At 48.2% G+C, this 14,750-nt stretch overlaps 1 protein-coding gene across 6 annotated transcripts in view; it reads left to right on the top strand.

The window, feature by feature from the left end:
* SYTL3 (synaptotagmin like 3) overlaps positions 1–14,750 on the top strand; it is an 81,725-nt gene that overhangs the window by 34,290 nt on the left and 32,685 nt on the right. For 3 of the 6 annotated variants that reach the window (XM_070043520.1, XM_070043519.1, XM_070043517.1), the window contains exons 4-7: positions 7,474–7,525; positions 8,541–8,613; positions 10,284–10,362; positions 11,745–11,869. In XM_070043520.1, the coding sequence (XP_069899621.1) occupies positions 7,474–7,525; positions 8,541–8,613; positions 10,284–10,362; positions 11,745–11,869 (329 nt within the window). Of the gene's footprint in view, positions 1–7,473; positions 7,526–8,540; positions 8,614–9,759; positions 10,026–10,283; positions 10,363–11,744; positions 11,870–14,750 lie in introns of those variants that run through there. The other 3 variants (XM_070043518.1, XM_070043521.1, XM_070043522.1) reach the window with 3 other exon arrangements.

Genomic DNA, 14,750 nt, shown 5'->3' on the forward strand with positions numbered 1-14,750 from the left:
TGACAAGGGTGCCAATATCATTCAATGGGGAAAGGACAGCCTTTTCAATAAAGGGTGCTGGGAAAACGATGTGTATGTGTAAAAGAATGAAGTTAGACTCTTACCTAACACTAAACAAAAGTTAACTCAAAGGATCAAAGACCTAAAAGTAAGACCTAAAACTATAAAGCTCTTAAAACAGGGAAAGAAGACATTGGCTTTGACAATGTTTTTGTTTTCTTAATTGAAGTATAGTTGATTTACAATGTTGTGTTAGTTTCAGGTGTATAGCAAAGTGATTCAGTTTCGTGTATATATTGTTTCATATATATTCATATATATAATTCTTTTCAAATTCTTTTCCATTATAGGTTATCATAAGACATTGAATATACTTACCTGTGCTGTACAGTAGGTCCTTGTTGTTTATTTTATATATAGTAGTGTGTATCTGTTAATCCCAAACTCCTAGTTTATCCCTCCCTACCCCTCTTTCCCCTTTGGTAACCATAAGTTTTCTATGTCTGTGAATCTGTTTCTGTTTTGAAAATAATGTCATTTGTAATTGAGAAAAAAGATTCCACGTATAGGTGATAACATATGTTATTCATTTTCTCTGACTTACTTCGCTTACTATGATAATCTCTAGGTCCATCCATATTGCTGCAAATGGCATTATTTCATTCTTAATCGCTGAGTAATACTCCATTGTATACATGTATCACATCTTCTTTATCTGTTCATCTATCGATGGACACTTAGATTGTTTCCATGTCTTGGCTATTGTGAATAGTGCTGCTATGAACATTGGGGTGCATGTATCTTTTTGAATTAGCGTTTTCTCTGGATATATGCCCAGTAGTGGGATTGCTGGGTCATATGGTAATTCTATTTTTAGTTTTTTAAGGAACCTCCATACTGTTCTCCATAGTGGCTGTATCAATTTACATTCCCACCAACAGTGCAAGAGGGTTCCCTTTTCTCCACACCCTCTCCAGCATTCATTATCTGTAGACATTTTGATGATGGCCATTCTGACCAGTGTGATGTGATACTTCATTGTAGTTTTGATTTATATTTCTCTAATAATTAGTGATGTTGAGCATTTTTTCATGTGCCTATTGGCCATTTGTGTATCTTCTTTGGAAAAACGTCTGTTTAGGTCTTTTGCCCATTTTTACATTGGATTGTTTTTTTGATATTGTTGTATGAACTGTTGATATATTTTGGAAACTAAGCCCTTGTCAGTCTCATCGTTTGCGAATATTTTCTCCCAGTCTGTAGGTTTTTTGTTTATGGCTTCCCTTGCTGTGCAAAAACCAAGTTTGACAAGGTCCCATTTGCTTATTTTTGCTTTTATTTCTATTGCCTTAGGAGACTGACCTAAGAAAACATTGCTACGACTTATGTCAGAATATTTGTCTATGTTCTCTTCCAGGAATTCTGTTGTGTCATGTCTTATATGTAAGTCTTTATAAGCCATTTTGTGTTTATTTTTGTGTATGGTGTGAGGGAGTGTTCTAACTTCGTTGATACACATGTGACTGTCCAACTTTCCCAACACCACTTGCTGAAGAGACTGTCTTTTCTCCATTGTATATTCTTGCCACCTTTATCAAAGATTAATTGACCGTAGGTGCATGGGTTTATTACCAGGCTCTCTATTCTGTTCCATTGATCCATATGTCTGTTTTTGTGCTAATATCATGCTGTTTTGATTACTGTAGCTTTGTAGTATTGTCTGAAGTCTGAGAGGACAGTGATTTCTCAGATATGATACGAAAGGCACAGGTAACAGAAAAAAGAAATAAACTAGACTTCATCAAAATGAAAAACTTTTGTGCATCAAAGGATATTATCAACAGAGAAAAAGTCAACCCATGAAATGGGAGAAAATATTTGGAAATCGCATTTCTGATAAGGGATTAATATCTAGAATCTTTAGGATAGAGAACTCTTAAAACCCACATTCAATATTTAGAGAAAATTAAAGGCTGTGGAAAAGCAGTTTATACCCATTTATCCCCAGGTTCGCACCACTCCTGGACCAGTTACCTTCAACCTCAAGTGTCTCTTTGTGGAAGAGTTACTGCCCAGATCTTGAGGATTATTAACACAGAAGCCATCCAGAATTTCTGCTGATAGAATACAGGGAGCTTAATTAAAGGGAAAAATTATTTTTCTTTCTTGCAGCTAAGCAGAAGAGTAATGTCTAGTGGTAGAAAGACACTGGATGAGATACACTTTCTGCCAGCAGGATTATAAATCTATTAATTTCAGTTCTTCTGGCAGGCATTGGTGGCTGACTCACAGTTGTGCACTGTGTCTCCTTTCATCCTGGAATGATGTCTTGGCCCCAGTGCTATCTAAGCTGAAACTTCTATAAGGGCTAAAATATACCTAAAAAGGCTCTGGAATCCAGCTCTGAAACCATTTATGACAGGATATCAAGATTCTTCACATTCTGATTCTTCTGATTCTTCAAAAAATTCTTCAATTTTTTGGAGAGATTTTTCCACTTTGCATAAGTGAGCCAAAGGTTGGTTTATTTAAACTTTATTGTCCTAGAGACCTTTTCTTTCCTATGAAAGAAACAAGTCCTGAAACAGATTATAATTGTCCAATACCCAACCCCAGCCAACACACACACCGAACCTCTGGTTTTAGTCACCTTTTTCTAGCATTTGGAGGGTACTTAAGCTCCAGTGTGGGCCAACCCTCAGGACTGTCGCATACAGTTGTACAGGTTGGGCACTGTACAAGGGAGCCACATCTGAGGGGCTACTGTTCACATCGTAGACATCCTAGGTTTGTGTGTATATTGTGATGATTTTTCTGGAAGATGCAGCAGAATGTGTTCTAACAAAATCCATATATTACAACCAACTCTTAGGGGTGGACAGAGCAGCTTTGATGAAGGAGTGTATTTGTATAGTTCCCAGGGAGGCTCTGTGTGGGTAGACCTACCTGCGCTTTGCTTTGGGTCACGCCTGGAACTGCACAGTATGGTTTCCTACGAAGGATGCTTCTCTCCCACTCCATGGGCCCCAGCAGAGAGACGGCTCTGGGCCAGGCCACCCTTCCGTTTGTTGGCCCTGTCTGTTCGCTCCACAGCTGTCCGACATGACTCTCTGGGTGTCCGTGACTACGTGGGTGAAGGGCTTCTGTGGGGCCTTACAGTGTAGGAGGGGAAGTTAACGACCATGTCTTAGAAAAAGACTAAGCTACACAGATCCCATGCTTCAGGATGTGAGGCCCTGCAGTCACCTGTGACCACGTGATGTGGCTGGTTGACAGAGTTGCACTGGAGCATTCCAGGGAGTCTGCCATATGCCCTCTTTCCTGGGAAACATGTCACCCCAGAGAGAGGTGTCGGGGTGACAGAGCGTGGCATCTGTGGCAGGACCTGAGGCCCAGGGTGCTGGCTGGTAGGCAACTGGTGTTCTCGGCCAGTGTCACACTCGAGCCTGGCTCAAGATGGGCATCCGTTCTAGAGGACTTTTTATGAACACCTGAAGTATGTTGCCTTATCCCTATTGTTTTTAGATGGGGAAGTAGATACAGTATATACGGTAGTCCTTAGATGTATAACGATGCCACGGATGTGCTTGTGCCAGTTGCAGGTTGCTTTTTGATCGAGAAGCCTCTGTTCCGTCCTGCGGTTCATGGGGCTGCTTATAGCATCATAAGCTCCTGCTTCTGAGCAGAGGTTGTGTCCCGTTATCCTCATCTCTGTAAAGAGCCTGTGTGTATTACATGCAATTAATGTGAACAAATGGATGAAATTAGGCCAAGTGGTGAAAAAATGACCTTGTTTCGTACATATTTGGTACGGCTTATTAAATGATGTCACGCTTCTTGTTAAAATAGCGTTGGTTTCTATTGTTGTCATTTATTGTAACCACCTCTGCATGGCAAGCCCTCTGCTGGGTGCTGGGGGCACTGAGATATATACGACAAGGCCCGTGTCCTCAAAGTTGTCACCATCTAGTGGGGGAGACAGACATATGCCAGTGATCGCAGTGCAGTCAGAGGAATTTCAAAGCAAGTGTGTGTGGCACCCATGAGGAGACCAGCCTGGTGAGGACAGGCCCAGAATCTGGAGAATAAACCACTAGAAGGATGGAGCAAGTGGTGTGGAAGAGGTGCAGTCTCGTGGGTGTGGGGCATCAGGAGAGTGCAGCTTCAGCTGGACCTGCAAATGGGACGGGGGTGGCAGCAGGTGGCACTGGACAGGTCGGTAGGGACCGAATCACACGGGACCTCTGTAGTAGTTTTCCCCGGCTGCTGTAACAAAGTGCAAACTGGGTGGCTTTGAACAGCAGAGACGTATTGTCTCACAGTTCTGGAGGCTGGAAGTCCAAAGTCAAGTTGTCAGAGGGACCATGCTTCCTCTGCGGGCTCTTGGGGAGAATCTCTCGCTGCCTCTTCCAGCTCCTGTCGGTTCCCAGCAACCCTTGGTGTTCCTTGGCTTGTGGACACACCACTCCAGTCTCTGCCTCTGTCGTGACACCGCCATCGCCTCCTTACCTTTCCTCTGCGCCTGTCTGCCTCTGTGTCCAAATTTTCCCTTTTTACAAGGACACTAGTCCTATTGGCTCAGGACCCGCCCTAATGTCCTCACCTGAACTTGATCTGCAAAGGCTCTATCTCGAAATAAGGTCACATTCACAGTTGCCTGTGGGTAGGGCTTCAACTTATCTTTTCATAGAGGACACAGCTCAACCCTAAGCAGCTTTCTTATGCCGGTCGAAGTTTCTTTTGTAGCCACTTGGGCTGTGAGTTGCTAGCAGAGGACAGGACGTCATGTGTGCTCCGGAGGGTGGGTGGCAGCAGGGAGAACTGAGCCCAGGACCTGTTGCACAATACCCGCGAGCCTTGGTTTTCACTTATAGAATTGGGATGACACCTGGTGACGAACCACGGAGCAAATGCATGCAGAGTGCCCCGCACAGCCCCTGGCGGACAGTTAGCTTCTAATAAATGCCACTGCGCTTCCCTGAACGTGCCCCAAAGCCTAGGATCCTGGGGGCCCTGACCCACAGCTGCTCCCTGTGAGGCCTAACGAGGCAGCCAGAGCAGGGCCCCAGCCTGCCTGTCAGGAGACCTTGGGGGAAGGGGGGGCGTTTGTTTCCACGAGCATTTCCTCATAGTAGTTACATGCATTAAAAAAAAAATGTTAACAAGTAAATAGTGCTTTTTAAGGAAGCCTCTGGTAAGAAATGGCTGAGGAACAGAAGGGGAAAAAAAAAAACAAAATGGCAATAAACAGGGACAGAGCCACAGGGCGGCGCTCCTCAACCTTCAGCGAGCAGAGGCCCACCCTGCAGGGCTAGGGTTGGCCTGGGACTCTGCATTGCTCACAAGCTCCCCGCCGGTGCCCTGCCGAGGGCTGCCATCCACACCTGGAGCAGCAAGGACGTGGGGCAAACTAGGTCCCACAGCCCAAACCTATCCTTCTGCCTGTTTTCGTACTTCCCATGAGCTAAGAACGGGTTTTACATTTTTTAATGGTCAAAAGAATAATATTTGTGACACACAAAACACAGGAAATTCAAATTTCGATGTCCACTATCAGAACACAGACACGCCCCCACCCTTTAACCTTGTCTGTGGCTGCTGTCCCAAGTGCAACGTTGAGGGCATGAGACAGAGAAGGCATAGAGCCTAGAATGTTTGCCATCTGGCGGTGCGGCCCGGTGCAGCCAGCAGGGGGCAGCAGAGACCTGTGCGTGGGCTGGGCCTCCTGGGGCTCAGGACGGGTATTTAGAAATGGGACAGGGCCTAAGCTGGGGTTTAGGAGGGAGGTACGGGCCTGAGGTAGAAGGGCAATTAGCCTGGGGAGGTGGGGCGGGGTAAGTGGAGAACGGGCTGGAGGCCCAGGGATGCCAGTGGGGCTGGGACCTCCGCGAAGGCAGTAGGGAGCCACTGGGGGACTGTAAGCGGAGGAGAGAGCATCAGCTTGGAGGGAGGGGCTGTAGCTGGTGGCTGTGCCTCTGGGAAGCGACCACAACAGTCCAGGGTCGAGAGGACGAGGGGCTGAGGTGGCAGGGCAGTGGGGAGGGGCCGGCAGCACCTGAGCTGTGACACAGCCAACAGCTCGCCAGCACCCTGTCCCCTGGATTCTGCATTTTCACCCAGGACAGGCTGGACGAACGGCGTCTCTCTCTCCTTTCTGTTTGCCTTGTTTTTCTCTGCTTTCGCAACTCCAGTGCACTTAGGGTGGCTGTCTTTTTGCTTCTGGCCTGGCTCTCTTCTTTCCTGTGGGTCCCGCAGATACGGGATTTCACCCATTACTAGCTGGTTCTGCTAGCTGAGCACTCAGCCTTTGGGTGAGGCCTTTTTTGTTCTTAAAGAATTATTTTGTGGTGGGGCAGGGACATGGCTCAGAGACTCCTGTTAGAATTTGGTGACCACCATTGTGAACCCCAGAAAAATGCACACGGGCAGGTGGACTCAAAATCTGAGATAGGATTTCAGGGCCGATGTGCGTCCTGAGCCCCCTAATTTAGGACCCCTGACGGGGTGGTGGTCAGCTCAAGGTCAGCTGAGGGGTTAGCTGTCCCCAGCTTTAAGGTTTTGGACTTGATATCAGAGCCATATGCCCTCCTCCCAAAGGCCTCCCTGTAATTCCTGATTGTCTTACTATCCCCGCCCTTCCTCCTGTCTTATGGAGTTTGGGATGGATTAAAGCCTTCCGAACACACAAGACGGGAGCTCCACTGACCTCCTAGGATGGCAGGTCTGGCGGTTCTCAGCTGTGTTGGGCATTGTGGAGCCTCTAGGGAACTTCCCAGAGCAGCAGAATCCACTTCTGGCCTCCAGCTGGGGTCGGGGTGGCAGTGGGCTGACCTCTCCCTTTGCATTGGGTCAGGAAACATTGTGTTCACAGAACTGCGGACTTGGAGAATTCTATTTTGGGGGTCTTAATACATCATAAAATCCCCTTTCCTTGAAACAAAAAGAGTACTATTATCAAATGGAGTCTTATTTAGGAACTTATTAGCCTCTATAACTAGAAATAAGTAGATTACATTTTTTAAAAGATTGAATTAATCTCCATAACAAAGAATGTTTAAAGGAATGTAGTCGTTCCGTTATGAAATGTTTCCGAAGGACAAATGGAAGCTTAGAAGCATGAACTGGTTTTCAAATTATCCAGAATTTAAAAATCTAATCCAGCATCAACTTTCAATAAAAGCGGTCATTTCCAGCAAGTATGGTCTCTTACTCTGTGTGTGTGTGTGTGTGTGTGTGTAACAGCAGCTTTAGTGGAACATTTGAATGTACAATTTCATGATTTTGGGTAAATGTATGGAGTTACGCATCACTACAGTCTGACTTTAGAGCATCTCTGTCACCCCAAAACGGTGTCTTACTTTTTAATCACAAGATGTGATATTAGAAAAATAATTCTAATTTATTACATCCTGTATCTGCATCATCTAAGTTATATTCTTAGTAATAAATGACCTTTATTGTTATCTCTTCCAGGCAAGCACGAGACAGCTGGAGCAAAGCTCTTGAAATCTTATCAGAAGCTGAGGTGAGTGTAGTCAAAGGACAGGCCGTCCTGGGCCCTCGGGCTAGAGCACTAAGGACGTGCTGAAAGAACTGACAGATCTCTTGACTTTCAGATGTCACTGCTTTGGAATGTAACTTTTTTTAAAAAAGATGATAAAGTGCCTGAGAAAGATTCAGAGATGTTTCCAGATTCTTATGAAAAGCTAGAAGGAGCTAGCGTAGGATTTTCTCACAAAACATTTTGTTCCTTGAATTCTGAAATCTTGTGAGCAAACTAAATATTGTTTCTGATGGCGCGTCCAGTGAGACTCTGAACCAAGCCTTTGCCTTTATGAATCATTCATGTCGCCAACATCTTGCCCAGCGCTTGACACCTTGGAGACATTTGTGGAATAAACCTTGGTGGATTTGAATATTGGCCTGAGACACAGTAACTTTACTGAACGCCCAGCCGTCCTGAAGCTATGGCAGTAATTCACACACCTGACTGTGCTGAATTTATTACAGTATTACTGGAAGCTCTCCACCAGCAGCTTTTTTCTTGCTCATGGTGAGATTTTCCAATCTCAGGACTTTTTCATTTTTTTACTCCATCCCCCCACCCCCACCCCCACTTCTCTTAGCACAAGCTTCTAATTGCTCTTATGGTCAGTTTTTACATCCATGACATGTGGGGAATTCTGCTGCATGGTGTCCACTGAGAGGGCGCTCAAGGCCACACGGCACACACGTGTGGAGCCCGGATTCCACAGAGCCGGTCCCGAGCACCCCAGCTATTCTGCAGCACACAGATGGAGTGCAACGCCCAGACCTTAGACCACATGACGCCCATTTCCCACATTCCAGCCCCCAGGGAATCAGGCCCTGTGCAGAGCAGATCCAGGCAGGCTGCTGACCCCTCTTCTGAAAAGTGAGGCAGTGTTTAAAAAAAAAAAGGCAGAGAACTTGAATTATAGGATAAATACAAATGTTGTGTATTTCTAAGACTAATATTTGAAGACTCATATCTCCTTTCTTACCCTTGTATTTTTCCTCAGCAGCAAAATTTCCGTGGTTCCTTCTTCTCCACCCCCTCTCAGTGGAAGCCAGTGCGGCGGCGGCCCTGGCAGGGTAACGTGCCTGTTCTGTGTGCCTCCTGGGAAGGGGAAATGCGAGAGGAGGAGAGGGGGAACCTGCGAGCTTCAGCCTCACGGCAAAGGGATCCAGCCGTGGCTGGAGTGGGTCATAAGGCGAGAGAATGGGGGCCCCGATCGGAGGCTGGGGAGTGCTGGGCCCTGCCTGGTGTCTGCACTTCCATCACGCTCTGGGGGCCATGGGACCATCCCCCGTCCCCCGCACTGTCAGTGGACGCATGTGCTGCCTGTACCCCACGTCCTCGCCTGCACCCTGCATCCCCATCTTTTTACTCTTGTCATTTTGTTGGTTCTCTCCCCTAACTGTGCCCTTGAGCGTGGGGTTCTGGATGGGCTGCCACGTGTCAGGGGTCTCTGGGGGCGGAAAGGGAAATACAGGTTGATGCGCAGGTGTGTGACTCGCAGGCCTGGGAGTGTCTGGAAATGTGCGTGTGTGTCTTTGAGGGTTCGTAGGCGCTAACATAAGACCAGGACTGTTTCCGTCCAAGGAAGTTAGCTGTGTGATCATGGGGGACTTACCTGGGCTTCCACCTGGGAGGTGGAAATAATTCTTCTCGTCTGGTTCACCTCCCGTGGGTGGTGTGAGAAATTAACAAAATAACGTCTCTGCTGGTACTTGGAAACTGTAAAGTGCTATAGAAACACATGGTCTTGATTATTTTCATTGTTATTACTCTGTGTATTAAGGGGAGTAACTATATCTGAACAAAGGAGGATATACCTGTCTGCTGGTGAGAGAGACAGAATATGTATTCTTTTTTCAATTTCAAACTGAGACCCTGGAGTGACCTTCAAAATTCTGCTCTACTTTCTCCTAGAGAGAGATTTCAAGTGCTCTGAAGTTACTCAAGCACAGATGTGCTCAAGACATATTCCTGGGGGGGGTGGGTGGATGGATGGGTGGATGGGTGGATGGGCGGGTGGATGCGTGGGTGGATGGGTGGATGGGTGAGTGGATGGGTGGGTGGATGGGTGGGCGGGTGGGTGGATGGGTGGATGGGTGAGTGGATGGGTGGGTGGATGGGTGGGCGGGTGGGTGGATGGGTGGGTGGGTGGGCGGGTGGGTGGATGGGTGGATGGGTGGGTGGGTGGGTGGGTGGATGGGCGGGTGGGTGGATGAGACTCGCACAGGGGAGGGATCCCATTTCTGTTTCTCTTCCTTTTGCTTCTCTCTTCTGTTGTGGGAGGTGGAGCTAACCATTGGCTCCAGTCTGCTTACCTTGTCCCTGGTACCACCCTCAGCCCTGTGTCACGTGCATTCTGCCTGTATTGGCATCCCTTCTGTGCAGAGCTGGGGTGGGGTCCTAAGAGAAGGAGGCTAAAGAAGCAGGAGTTTACGTGGCACAGTCTTCGAGCCCATGAAGTGTCAGCTGTTATTTCTATGAGGTAGTTGCTATCTTGTCAACAACCCCGTGGTGATGCCCCTGCCTTTAATGCAGGGGTCAAAACTCAGAGGGGAGAAGCTGAGTAAAGAGAGGACAGTGCCCTCTGCCCCAGACACACACGCACGTCTGCACACAACCCGAGAACGCACACCCACCCTCGCCCACACGTGCCTGGGTTTGGGGGTTGGCGGCCTGGAGGCTGCCAGGGGAAACAGGTCATCAGACATAACTCTCATTCTCTCTCCTTCTGTCTCTCTCTCAGTTCCAGGAACTTGGTCAGTTTAAAGGATTTAATAAGTCTGTGGAAAATTTGTTCCTGTCTGTCACCACCCACATGAAAAGTAAGTGGATGCTTCTCCAGGGGTTCTTCTACCACCGTCCAGGCCAGCCATTCCCACTGGCCAAGGCCTGGCCGGTGACCTTGGCTGGGGAAGGGCCACTCTCTGTCTCTGGCTCCTGGGGAAAGCCACAGCCCTGGGCCCTTCACCCCTCCACCTCTCCACCTGTATTTGCATCAGCGACAGCTCTGAGGGCTGGTGTGTGTTGGGACCTTTCTAGCTGCCTGGTGTAGAAGGATGCCCCAAAGAGTCCAGACAGTAGACTTGAGAACAGTGTGGTTGGCACTGCTCTCGGAGAGGAGGGGCTCTGACACATCCTGGGGGGAAAGATGAATACCCGGGCGCTTTGGCGAGCCATGTGCAGGATCTCCTCTAGAGAAAAGAGATGATCCACAGCCTTACCCCTGCTCAGTGCATGCAGGAGATGCCTAATAAATAGCAAAGCCTGAGGACTCATGGTGGATCAGAAGACAGAGGCGTGCTCTGGAGTTGCACCGTCCTATGTGGTAACCTCTAACCACACGTGGCTCTCGAAATGGGGCCGGAGTGAAATACACGTTGAATTCCGGAATCTTAGTATCGAAAAAAGAGTGAAATTTTTCATTAATAATTTTACTATCGATTATATATTTTCACAATACATTGGATATTTTGCATTAAATGAAATATAGTATTAAATGAAATATAGTATTAAAATTAATTTTACCTGTCTCTTTTTAGTTTTTAAAGTGAGGTTACTAGAATATTTAAAATGACATATGTGAGCTGTATTATCTCCCTGTTGGACGGCGCTACTCTAAAGGTAGTTTCAAGATAGAGACAAGGATCTCATGGGAAAAGGAAGCTCTTTTTAAAGGATGCATTCACCTTTGAGAGGCTCTCACTGTGTGTGGGTCCTTCCTCTTCCCTTCACTCATCTTTATTCTAGACTATTATACTGTAAAAGAAAAATTTTAAGTCATCTTTTCAGGGTTTGCTTCCCGAAATGGTTATGAGGATACCCCAAGTCTTGCTTTCATCTCAAGATGTGGTATCTAGTTATACAATCTTTGTAAAAAAACAGCTGGTTTGTTCGGCTGCCTTCTTTGCATTTGGACAACCGGACACTCGGGACATGTGCCCTGAATGCAGAGTAACCTGGGTTGGGAGGTCGCCCGTAACCCCCACCCTGACGGTGGCTCCGCCTGCAGAGATGTGGGGACACACAGTCACCCACGTTCAGGATCCAGCCCCTCGGTCCTGTGCAGGTGCCCCGGGTCCAGCACGGTGTTGGGGACTCTCCTCCTGGCCCCAGAGCTCGGAGTGCAGGAATCCTGGAGGAGGGTTCCCACAGGTCCTGGCAGAGCTGCGCGCTCCCACCTGTCATCCTTGTATTGATTTTCTAGAACTCTCCAAGTCGCAGAACGACATGACCTCTGACAAGCAACGCCCAGCTGTGGGTCCCAGGCAGTGTGAGGGCCGGTCGGAGAGGAGAAGTCAGTCTGACACCGCGGTCAACGTCACCACCAGGGTATCCCAGGCCTCCGGCCGCCCCAAGATCACCCTTCTGCCCGTTTTCTCCATAGGTTTCTTCGTGCTCTTACTTCATAGTTAACCAGCAAGCAGTCTGAAAAACGTACTTATAAACCCGTCCATTGGCTGGGGTGTGGGTACAGGCCAAATGAGGCTTAAGATTCAATTTTATTGAATTTGGAAAGTGGTTCAGAACAGGGAAAGGCTTCCACCTCCTTCCAAGCCCCCGGGGCTTCCACGTGACCCCCAAAGCTCCCTGCTGGCTTCAAGGCCACACGAAAGGCAAAGGCAGGCCTGCAATGTGCCCGGTTATTCCTGGTCCGTGGATACGCTCGTTCTGTCCTATGTCCTGCTTCCAGTAACCTCTGGTTAAAATCTGTCCCGATCTCTGATTGAAACTATTGAAACCATAAAGGCTGCACGTTCAGGTGTGATCGTCAGGGAGACTCTCCAGGTACCTAAACTGTAAGAGATCTCACCTAATAAAGGTCTTCAGGGAAAGGATTACTCTTTCCAGCAGGATTGACCGAGCCAGAAGCAGATGCACTGGAGTGTGAGGGGAAGCGGACTTCAGGGTCAGAAAACCTGGGTTCTAGTCCGGCTGAGGTGACCTGGCTGTGGCAGGTGCCACCACCTGGCTGTTTTCAGGGTTGGTGTGACAGCTTTGGTTAGCTGGACAGGACAAGTGCCCTTTTCTGCAGCAGTGGGCTCTATTCAGGATGTCCCCAGACAGACTGTTGTGTAGGCAAGCGGGTGAGCACAGCCTTACTCTCCTGCTGGGACTTCCACGTGCTCTCAAGATGCTAAATCCAGCCTCCATCCCCGTCACATCACTTGAACTCCCTGAGCCTCCGAACACCCCCTGCCCCCCCAGGGAATGACGGTGATAATACCTGTTCTGCCCAGAGCAGCACAGTGATCTTGTAAAGATGCCCTGAGATAACATAGCCGCTAAACTGCTACCTAAGTTCTAAATATAAACCTCAATTACCAGCACTTGTTACTATGTGCCAGGCTCTTGCTAAAAGCTTTACCTGGGCTCTCTTTTTACCCTCACACCACCCCTCAGGTGGGTAGTGCATGTGACCCTGTTTACACTTACTGAGGCTTAGGGAGATTGTCACATGGACCTGGTGACATAACCAGACATGGTGGGCAGTCTTAGTTTGGAGGGCGAACTCTGGAGCAGCGATTCTCCGCTTTAACGCGTATGTGAGTCACTTGGGGATCTTGTTGAAATACAGATTCCGAGTCGGTAGATCTGGGATGGGCGTGAGATGCAGGATCTCAGGTGTGTGTCTAAGGCACTCGCCGGTGAGCAGGCAATGCTGCCGCGGTCCTCAGACCTCACTGTAAGAGCAGGGCTTGGAGAGTGCGTGATGTGTACACGGAAGGTCTTTGAGACCCTCAGGTGCAGACAAGTGTGAGTTCCTGTCGTCTCCACCGCCCGACCTGCTGTCCCTGAATCAGTGGATGGAGGAGAGGGTCCGCGTGCGTTCAGGCGGCACCGTGTTCTGGGCACGATGGAGCGTTTGTCACCTACTTGATTACATTTCATACTTAGAAAGTTACTCCCATGGTAAAGGTCTAGAACCTGAGTTTTAGTGAGAGGTTACCCACCTTGTCTCATAGCAATAGCTTGTAAAAGGTGGAGCTAGGAACAGAACCCAGGTTTGTATGATTCTAAACTCTTAACCTCTTCATCATACGCCCCACATAGGAGGACAAATTAACTTTTTTAATCCTTAAAGAACCCTGTGAGGTCTGTGCTGTTACTGTCCCGTTAAAGATGGGGATTCTGGGGCTGAGAGATGACCCAGAGGGAACGTGGTCAGGGTGGCAGGGCCAGGTGGAGCCTGCTCCAGGGACCATTCCTGTAATGCCTGCCAGGAGATGCCAGCAACGTTTGCAGACTGGCACGGTTCCCACTTCTGGCGTCATGTGCCACACGCTGGGGCATCCCAAGTGTCTGTAGGCATAGCTCCTGCCGTTCTGGAGCTGACGTAACGTGGCATCTGTGGTATCACCCTCCCGGGCTGCCGTGCAGTGGAATGGGCCTGCCGGACGAGTGCAGGGTTCTCTGAAGGGCTGGTGGTGCTCAAGGGTAGAAGTGAGGACGAACTGGGGGGGCCGTGGCTAGAGAGCCTCCACTGTGTAGACCCTCTGTCCAGTGTGTGTCCACTTCACCACCATACCCTTGGCAGGACGTGCTCATGACTTTGTAGCCATTCTTTCTCCCCACTTGAGGATATGGCTGTTTCAAAGAGAAATTTAGCCAAATGTTTATAACGTACTCAGTAATCGTGGCATGATCTAGAAATGCTAAATAACTATAGGGTTGGAGTATGAAGAGTACATCTTTATTTTTTTTTTAATACTTTTTAAATTTATTTATGTTTGGCTGTGTTGGGTCTTCGTTGCTGCGCACGGGCTTTCTCTAGTTGCAGCGAGCGGGGGACACTGTTTGTGGTGGTGCACGGGCTTCTCATTGCGGTGGCTTCTCTTGTTGCGGAGCACGGGCTCTAGGTGCGCAGATGCCCTGAGATAACATAGCCGCTAAACTGCTACCTAAGTTATCTAAATATAAACCTAAATTACCAGCACTTGTTACTATGTGCCAGGCTCTTGCTAAAAGCTTTACCTGGGCTCTCTTTTTACCCTCACACCACCCCTCAGGTGGGTAGTGCATGCGACCCTGTTTACACTTACTGAGGCTTAGGGAGATTGTCACATGGACCTGGTGACATAACATCAGTAGGTGTAGCACACGGGCTTTTGAACTATACGAAAAACCTTTTCTAACACCTTCATTTCTGAAATCCTCCCTTTGGATCTCCAGCTCCTCCAGCCCTATGTCTCCTCCCTGTGCCCACACTTTA

The sequence above is a fragment of the Globicephala melas genome, chromosome 14 (assembly GCF_963455315.2).
Source record: "Globicephala melas chromosome 14, mGloMel1.2, whole genome shotgun sequence".
In the NCBI taxonomy this organism is placed as follows: Eukaryota; Metazoa; Chordata; class Mammalia; order Artiodactyla; family Delphinidae; genus Globicephala; species Globicephala melas.